Below are 9,645 nucleotides of genomic sequence, written 5' to 3'. Positions count from 1 at the left end.
TGCGGGCCCCCGGCTGCCCTCAGCCCCCTCAGAGCTGCCAGGCGGGCCGGAGCAGGTGGGAGGGCTGAGGGGAAGGGGAGTAGCCGCCGAGCCCGGACTTTCCCCGGCGCTTCCCGGGCGGGGAAGGGAGGGCGGGAGGCGGCGGGCCGGGCCCCTCTATTAGTACCGGCCCTGCCGGGAGCCCGCCTCAGTGCTCAGCCGCCGCCTGCCGGGCACCATGCAGGGGCTCGGTGCCGCTCTGCCCGTCCTCCTCCTCCTCCTCAGCGCCCAGCTCCCGCGGCCGGCCGTGGCGGAGCAGCCGCCCTGGGCTCCGGGCGTCGAGCGGGCGCTGGACCCCAGCAGCCGCCTGGCCGTGGGGGCGGCGCGGGTGGCGCTGCACAACTACAACTTCCACGCGGCGTCCCCGAGCGGGCTGCGGGCGCTGGGGCAGGTCCGCAAGGCCACCGTGAAGGTACCGGCACGCCCGCGGGGCGGCGGAGGGGGCGCGGGGGTGGCCGCGGCTCCTGAGGAGCGCGGGGCGGGCGCGGGGGGCGCCCCGCAGCGGTGCGCTTGGAGGGCTGCGAGGGCAGAAAGCGGTGCCGGGAAACGAAAAAGTAAAACAATAATAATTATTGTAGGAGAATGGGGCGGTGGGCAGGAGCGGAGGCGCCCTCAGCTAAGGCGCTGGGCGCGCTCCCGCCTCCTCTTCCCCTCAGGGGGCTCGGCGCGGCCACGTCCCCTCAGGGCGCTGCTTCTCCCCTCACAGGGTCAGGGCACCCGGGTCCCCCAGCAGGGAGGGAGGATCTGCCAGAAGGTCATTAATTAGCTGCCTGATGACTTAACTATCCCCTGAATTCAAGCCCCATATGCTGCTTGTGAGAGCTCTGAGTGGCCCAAGCTGGGACCCGAAGCACCACGGCGCAGATGGGAGGGGGAAAACTGATGCATGGGGCGTGCTCCTGAGGGAGAGGGGGTAGATAAGTCAACATTTTCAGCTTTCTTATCCTTTATGGTTTTCAGCACAAATTTGACAAAACGTGAACTACTGCATAACAGTTTGGATTTTGTGTATTACCTTGTGTAAGATGAGGCTGAACGATAGCATTAATCACGTTACCTGTCTGGGAACGCCAGTGAGGTGTCCCGGTATAGATTTACCTGAGACCATAGCCTGTAGGTAGCTTACTGTGCTTATCATCGCTCTCAAATGCTTCGGTAAACGTACGGCTTAACAGATGCTGAAGATGGATGTGCTAGTGTGACGTTTCATTCTTCCTCTGAACTTGCTGCAGAAATCAGTGACAGAAATTGACTACAATATTTGACGCTTCTCTTGAAACGTACCGGTGGCCCTTTTGTATTTACTGGGCACTTTACAAGGTACCATGCATGCATACGTACATATTTACACTTACAGATGCTTGTGCCTCTTTTAAGCACAACAGCACTGCCTCTGGGAGCAGCGTGTGCTGCTGGAGCACTGCACTTCCCTTGTAAACCGACAGGTATCAGAAGGAGGTGGTTGGTGCAGATCCTCTTTCCAACCCCAGTGTAACTGGGTATTTGCGAGGTAGTTTCAGCTGGAATGAGGGAAAAGGAGTTTCTCCACCTAGCATTGCCTACCTGCCTTTTAATACAGGAAAGAAAAAATTGGTTCGTTATGGAGAAATGGAAATATCATTATTTCCTCACAGTACTCGATGCTGTAGGAGCTTGCTGTAACCGATTTATGCCGTTTACTTCCCTTTTTTCTCTGCATACTCTGTAAAAACAAGAGAAGAAACACTGCAGACATGGTCACTGCCTTGTTTCCTGTCCTCCACTGTAAAAAATGAAAAGAATTTCCTGGAAGGAATGTGCTATCTAATGTGAATATAAGAGACAGAAATATTGTTTCTTTTCAAGAAGGCTAGTTACCTATTTGCTAATATATTATTGGATCTAGCAAAAATAGGATAATTTTATTATTAAATGTAATCATGAGCATTGCATTTAAAAACAAACATTGTTAGCCCACTGACCAGTGAAACCATGTTAATTGGAAACAGGAGTGGAGACAGTGTCCAGGACAGTAACTCTGCTAGATGTGAAGGATTTTTCAAGTTCAGATAAAAGGAGACTTCAGTGCTTTCCTCTTCTGGCAAAAAGTAGCAGGCGTGTGCTAAACATGATGGTTCCTACCTTGCTATTGGTTGCATTTTTCTTTCTGTCCCTTCCCATCGATGTGAGAGTTTTTTAATTAAATAAGTATCTTTCAGTAAACAGCAACATGCATCTCACGGAATTGTTGACAGTTGTGCTTTGAAATACATATTTGAGAAGCATTAGTGCGTGCCAGCTGAAGATCCTAGAATTCAAGAGAGAAACTTTCAGAACGCTGGCTCCCCAAAACAGTCTCCCGTACCCCTGACCTGGAAAGCATAACTGCGCAGTCAGGTCGGTGAATCAGCAGGTCAGGTGCAGAGGTAATGCCGGGTGATCCCTTGACTGAACTGCAACCGCTTAAACTGGGTTACAAATAGAAATTTATGGATGGAACTCTCTCTTCACAAGCTCATCTTGATACAAGAGAGTGTAACGTCAGGACTGTGGTCCCGATATTAGAAGTCAGTTAAAAGGTTTCTGTGAATTCCCAGCTGTCAGGACCCCAAGTTAGGGTGGGGAAGGTAAGATCAGTGGCAGGGTAGGTAGGTTGTCTAGGAAAAGCTAAATACTGAGAGGCAGAGGAAATGGCAATCCTTGCTGGCTTTTCCCTCCCCAGTAGCCAGGGGAGAAGCCACCTGAGCCGGCTTGCAGGGGCAGTGGAGGGCTGCGAGGTGGGGACCCCCCAGGACCCCGCGGCAGTGTGCAGCAGCAGTGCCGGCTGCGTCGTGCTTTGGGGTCGGGTGAGCCCCCTGACCCCGGGAGTGAACGCAGGCCGGTGGGCAAACGGAGGAGATGGGAATGTGCAGCAAGGGGTGAGAGGGATCGCCCCTTCCAGTGCCAGCAGAGGGTTAGAGCAGTGTAAACTCGTTGTCAAACTGCCTCCCTCAGGACCTGGAATGAAACTGCTCTTAAATAGCTGCTCTGGCCTTTACAGTACTAGAAATCTGCGATGAAAGTTGCATTAATTTTGAGCCTGGTAATAAAACAATCCCGTGACCCAGCTATTCAGTGGAAAAATGAATTACTCACTTGTTTTCTTTTCTTTTGGATGCTTTTATCTTCGGCTACTTTCAGCCTGCCATCATTGTGTCATGTACAACATCCCTCAGCCCTTATTTAATTCACACTATGCAACAGTTCACAGTAACGCACTGTGGGGTGATAGTGAAAGTAATTGTGGAAGTGCTTTTTTTTTTTTTCTTAGAAACTAGAAATACATTTGTAAAAAATAAAACTATTTCATGCCAAATGTAAGATCTCCCCGGTGAGAGATCAGAAGCTCTCAGGTATGCATATCCTATGTATTTTAGCTGCGTGGTGCTACTTGAAAGCTTTCTAGGTGAGCAGTACTGCTGTGGTGGTGGTGTTGAAGACAGAATACCAACTCCAAAACCACACAAGCACAGAATTGTGTGTTCTTTTTTAAAGTAAGTGTTTAACAAGCCATTAATCATGAAGAGTTTTTAATCTCTTCTGTTGAAGAAGAATCAGACTGAATAAGAAGTTCCACTACATCTTTTCTTTATTAGCGCGATATCAAACAAGTGAAATGAAACTCCTGAGGTATTTTGTCAGAATATGGTTACTGTTGTCAAAGTTATCAGAGCCATAAAAATTATTATTTTTTCTTTAGGAGACAAGGCAGGTGAAACCAGTGCAAGGGAAGTAATTTTGGAAGAAAAGTCGAACGCTTTTCTTAATGACTGAATATGCTGGACTGCAAAGATCTGACCTAACTATAGAAGAGCTGCTGTTAAGGACCAAGTCCGTGATGTTGTAACTGGGAGCGTGCAGTCTGGGAGCTGTACTGTGCCGCTTGAGGAAGAGGTTCAGCAGGAAAACCCCTCCATTATCGTCAGTTAATCCAGAGCTAAGCTTCTGCTTCAGGAGTGTCATAGTCTGACTGACTCTATTTCAGGTTCTCTTATCTGTAGTACTGATGACAAAAGGAGTAAGCCTAGGTCACTGTGCTTAAAAATACCAATACTAGATCAAATCAAGAATGCTAGAAAAAAAAACAGCTGTAGTCATAACATCTTTTGGGTAGCTTTCCAGTAATTAGAGACTTAGACTTAACCGCAGCGATTACGAGATTAGACCCTTTTCATAAACCTGCAGTTCAGAAAGCTAGTTTTTACCATTTTGCTATGCTAAGATTAAAACGTACTGTATTAACATGTAAAAACCTGTCATTTTGACTTAAGACTAAGTAGATCAGGACAATGTTTTAACCAGTGCACAAAATGAGGGCAGGAGAGAGGGGCAGAGAAAAGGTTATAAAGGTCTGAACTCATCCTCTGTTTTTCATTCCCTTCATGGTATTACGTGGCCCAACTCCAAACTTGGCTCTCTTTAAAGAGGAGATTTCCCGAAGGTAGAGCAAATGACTAAACCAATTTTTCCTCTTATCTGCAGTGCCTAACGTGTATGTACTAAAGGCAGGTGCTGGGCTGATGGCCTTGCCCTGTAAATGAAACTCTGCTAACAGTACGCTATTAATGGCTTTGTGGAAGAAAGTATGAGATAGAACACAAAGGGCCAAGTGTAGATAAATAAAATACGTGCACATTTCCTTTGGATTCTAACTGCCAGCGTTGTGCAAACAGCCAGAATGCCCCTCCTGTTTACCTGAAGAGTATTGTCTTTAGAAAAGAGATCAGACTACCAAACAGAGGTGTTGCTTTATTTATTGTTGTTTTTAAGATCCTTTTATAAAGGTTATTTATTATTAAGATCCTTAGCGTTCGCTGTTAGGATCAGCTCCGTGGCCCTCACCTGGCCAATTTCGTGGCATTACAAGGCCATGAGGTAGCCAAGGCACCCTCAGGTTCCCTCCTCCGTGCTCGTAGCACACCTCAGCGAGTTACAGAGCGTAAGACTACAGCTACCCTGTGGGCTGACTCCTCTCTTTCTCTCTTTCAGAGCATTCCAGGAGTTGGTCAGAAGTGTTACCTGCAGTTCACTACCGAAGACTACAGAAGCAGGGTAAGTTTGCAGTCCCCCCCGTTTCCTCTTACTGTGTGCATTACATGAAGTCCAACTCCTTCAGAACAAAGTATATTTAAGGGCTTCTGTAAATGGAACTTAGGCCTTACTTTCACGGTTGTACCTTCCCAGCACGGGCCGTGGTTCGCAGGCACTGCAGTTAGCTGCTTTGCTCACTGCCTGCAGAGGCTGTCCTGGCTATGTCACATAAAGCAGCCAAGCTTCTGAGTCAGACCTTGTGGTGATCCAAACTCAGTGTCACAGTATGGTCCTCGTTATCCCGTTGTAGCTCCTGTTGTGTCCACGCACCAAAGAGAGTAAATATTGACAGTTGCTTCGTTTTTACTTATAACTCTCTTTCCATTCATTCTGTCACAGTTGTCGCTAGCAATTTAACTATAAGCATATCTCTTTCTATTGCACGCTTCTTATACAATTCAAATTATATTTAGAATTTAATCACAGAATCATTAAGGTCAGAAAAGACCTCCAAGATCATCTTGTCCAACCATCCCCGTACCAATATTACCCACTAAACCATGTCCCTAAGTACCACATAATATGAAGCATTTTTGTTTCAAGGCAGAAGTATCATACAATCAAAGTCCCCATTATCAATTAATATTATTTCCTGAGAATTTGCAGATGAATTTCCAAGATGACTTGGTGCATTTCTGCTACATTTTAATTATTATATTTAAAAAAAAAATCAGTTTAGTCTTGTTGTTTTAACTTCTTTACCTTTCTGGAGGGGAAAAAAAAGATATCCTTCTAAAGGCTTTCTGTGACCTCTGTGTAGCTTCATACGAAGTGTCTCATGTACTTAGTCCATACATATACTTGACATGTTAATGCCAAGATTTTCTTTTAAGAATGTGTTGCTCGTAAATAAAATGTTAATTAAAGATAAGTTTTAAATTCTACCTTTATAGGAAAATGCTGGGAGCTGCCTTGCTACAGTCTTGTATCCGAAGAAAAAGTCTCCACCTGCTGTCAATATCAAGTGCATAAACACCAAAGACCAGAAGCAAATCCAAGAAGAGGACAACAGATTATACCAAAAACTTAAGCGCCAAACCAAACCAATAACTGGAAGCAATATTCCAGGTATGCTCCTCCAAATAATCAGCTGTGTTTCATTTCACATCAGAGTTTGGACACTAGAGGATACAAACAAACATGCGTGTGTTTTAAAAAGCAGAAACACGCAGTGGAACCCCAAAACTATAAAGCTATCAAAACAACTGCCTTGCCAGCAGTTCCTGGGGAGAAAAAGACCTTCCATGTTTAGCAACGGTGGGAGTCACCACAATGTTGTGAGGGTGTTCTGGATTTAAAAAGAAGACCATGCAATTTTACAGTAAAGTGAATGCAAAATGTCCTCAAGTAGTATCAACTGCCTCAACACACACCTTCCCCAGCTGTGGACAGAAATTCACAAGGGACGACCAACAGAATTTTTCCATCCTGGAAACCAAGCGCCCTGCTCTCTCCATTCCTTCAGGTGGCAATGACCTCTGTTGTTGTGGACACTGGGTTCCTCACCTCCCCGTGGGGAACCTGTGAGTAATGTCTCTTGGAAATTTTCACTTCCATCATGCTCTCATAGTTCTGTGGTTGCAGTAGGTTTAGCACCAGTTCATTCTCCTCCCTGTTCAAGATTGTAACGTGTCTGAAAAAAGAACCAATTCGCAGGCGTAGTGCTATGCCAGGCAAAAGTGCTCTGTGGTTGTTGGTTTTTCTGAGGAACAGCCAGAATTAATCATTTTTATATTACTGTCTTTCAGACAGCTTTGGAAATATTGAACCTGCCCTTGAGCCAGTGTGGGCTTTGGCTGTTGCTGGCAGCAGCTACATGATGTGGGAGAAATCAACAGAGAAAGTGGGTTACTTCATGACACAAGTCAAGTCTGTGAAGCAGTGGGTAAGTGAAGTGGAAATTCCACGTCTGCCTTGCAGAAGCTGACAGTCTGTCGAGCAGAAAATAAAACGGCTGTCAGCAGCCTCACACACTGCAACGGGTGTGATTCTTCCAAAATCCCAGCGGCTTCACAACATACAAGTATCTCCATCAGAATAAATTATTTTGCCAATCCAGGTTTTGGCAGAAAAAACTTAGTCATTTGGATAAAATTTGGTCTTCCTTGTTTGCATGAGTGGGTCTGTTGGCTTTCTGCAGGTTTAATCAGGAGACAATTTGAACATCTGGTCCTGCAGTTCATCGGCTCCACACTAAGTCACTCCTGGTGCTGTCTGCCCTTCTAGCCCAGCTTACGTGGAGCATCAGTCCAGTTAGTGCTCTCTGGTGCATGTACCTTACACCTACAGCACATGGGATAGCAGTTCCCAAAGCTTTGTTTCTCTCATCCGTGATCAACATACAGTGTGTTCAGTTGTTACTCCCAAGTCATATAGAATGGCATCTTTCCAAAGTAGATTTCAATAGTCAGCCAAAACTCTCAAATTTATTTGACAGTTAACTCACTTCATTTCCATCTGTGTAAGCCTCGTTTCATGTCAGGCTACAGCCACACTGTAGTTAGTGCCTTCAAAGTTCTTACGCAGTGAGTGCTCCTAATTCCCCTTCTGTCCATATACAAAAACCTGTCTTACTCCAGCCAGCTACCGTAAGTGAGCCCTATTCATCTCGCTCCCAAAGCAAGCTAACTGCAGTCAAGTAAATCAGGGTAGGTTCTGAACTTCACCAATATAACTTGTGTTCTTGTTTGTTTTCCTGTGATACATGTCCAGATGAGGAAAGATGATTCCCTTGAGTTTGACTACGTCATCCTGCTCCATGAAATGCCAACACAGGTAAGAACACATATTCAGATAATGCCTACCTTCACCAACAGAAAAACAGCATGAAGACAATAAAAGACAAATATTTTACAATCTGTTCTCCAGGAAATGATTTCGTGTCACATGCGCCTCATTTGGCTTCCTGGTCACCCTCTGAAAGTGAAATACACCTGTGATTCAGAGAATCATCGGCTCGAAGATGGATCTGGAATGGAATCTGGATCAGCTGCTGGAATTATACGTGAAAGGGAAGAAAACTTTTAAAAGAGATTGTCAGCTTTACGCACATATTAAATAGAAAACCTTTGTGTTAATAGGCCTGAAGTTGTGGTAATTCTTCTATACGAGTCTCACTACAGTAAATTTCACTACAGGAAATTCGACTGCTTCCACTAGTCTGTTTGTTCCAAAATGAATATATTTCTCTAAATTCATGTTCTAGAGATCTACCTAAAACTTTGCTACTATATATATATATATATACAGATAAACATACACAAGTTGATTTTGTGTCACCAACTTACTGTTACTTATAGTAACATAGTTTGTGAACAAAAGTAATATATTTGGATAAAAATCTTGAGACAAGTGTTAATCTGTCACTAAGAAATATTTGCTGACTTTTTTTGAGGTAGATATATGCTGATTTTTAATTTATCTCCAATAAAACAAATACCATTACACATGGTGGAAGCTGGGTTTTCTTTCACGATGCTGCTGACCCTAATTTTCCATCTTCTCCCAGTACAAGGCACTTGAAAGGACGTGGATGAGTAGAGGCAGCAAAACCTCTCCCCACAAAGCCACCCAGAAGCCAGTAACCAGCACCTCCCCTGTCCTAGTCCTGCTGATGCACGGCTCTTCCCTACTCTGTAAGCTTACATAAAAAGAAAGTTTCTTCTCTCGTATTTGTGAAGTCAACTCAAAAAATATTGGTACAAGAAAACATGTTTTGTCATCTTGCCACATCTCTCACCAGTCCAGAACACTGCCAGGCAGCGTTAGTCAGACGGAAATTGGGAATGTTGTCTTAGTCTGTTTGCAGTACAGATGCAATTCTTGCTCTTACCTTCAGGAGTTAACATGAAGGCTCTATCTGGGGGATATTTAGGCTGGGAGACCTGATAACCCCCCAGATTCAGGTGTTTTACACAGGCGTATCAGTGCCCGATACACCTTCTGCTGACAAACTTTTTGTATCAGCACATAACAGCCATTACAACACATTCAGTGAAGCAGCATTTTACATACTGAGTTTTCTTTTGTCCTAGCAAAACATTTCTCATCAAAAGCATGAGATCAGAGCTTTTAAGGGCAACATTAGTTAAAAAAACTAAACAGTGATAAAAATATATTTTAGAATTAAAACAAGAAAATAGCATAGGTTTTGCACTTTGGGGCTCTACTTCAGCAATGCACTTAACCACAAGTTTAATTTCCTTACTGTGTCTTTGCCACTCTCTCCATACCTAGAACAGAGGGTCATGTACAGTCAACTTCCCAGACCAGGATTACTTTGATTCCATATGAATAACGCAACTTAGGGCAGTTAAGCACCTGCACATACTAACTTCTGGGCAAGCAGCAACCCTGTTGGAATACAAAGGCAAAGGCAAAACTTCTACCAACTTCTTTAGGGCCAAGATTTCACTCAATGGATCAGAACCTGAAATGACATAGTTTGCACTGAAGCAAATGCCTTGGTTAAGTCAACGCAGACGTTACCTGTGTTGA

At 44.8% G+C, this 9,645-nt stretch overlaps 1 protein-coding gene across 1 annotated transcript; it reads left to right on the top strand.

Moving 5' to 3' along the window:
- Positions 1 to 109: 109 nt before the first annotated feature.
- Positions 110 to 8,594, top strand: RARRES1 (retinoic acid receptor responder 1). The gene is made up of 6 exons (XM_080604999.1): positions 110 to 451; positions 5,047 to 5,109; positions 6,042 to 6,216; positions 6,897 to 7,033; positions 7,861 to 7,923; positions 8,017 to 8,594. Exons 1-6 carry the CDS (start codon positions 218 to 220, stop codon positions 8,173 to 8,175), a joined length of 831 nt encoding a protein of 276 aa, XP_080461125.1. The 5' UTR covers positions 110 to 217; the 3' UTR covers positions 8,176 to 8,594.
- Positions 8,595 to 9,645: the final 1,051 nt, after the last annotated feature.

This window comes from Anser brachyrhynchus, assembly GCF_964034855.1.
Source record: "Anser brachyrhynchus genome assembly, chromosome: 9".
In the NCBI taxonomy this organism is placed as follows: domain Eukaryota; kingdom Metazoa; phylum Chordata; class Aves; order Anseriformes; family Anatidae; genus Anser; species Anser brachyrhynchus.
This window is presented reverse-complemented; position numbering and strand designations above follow the sequence as displayed.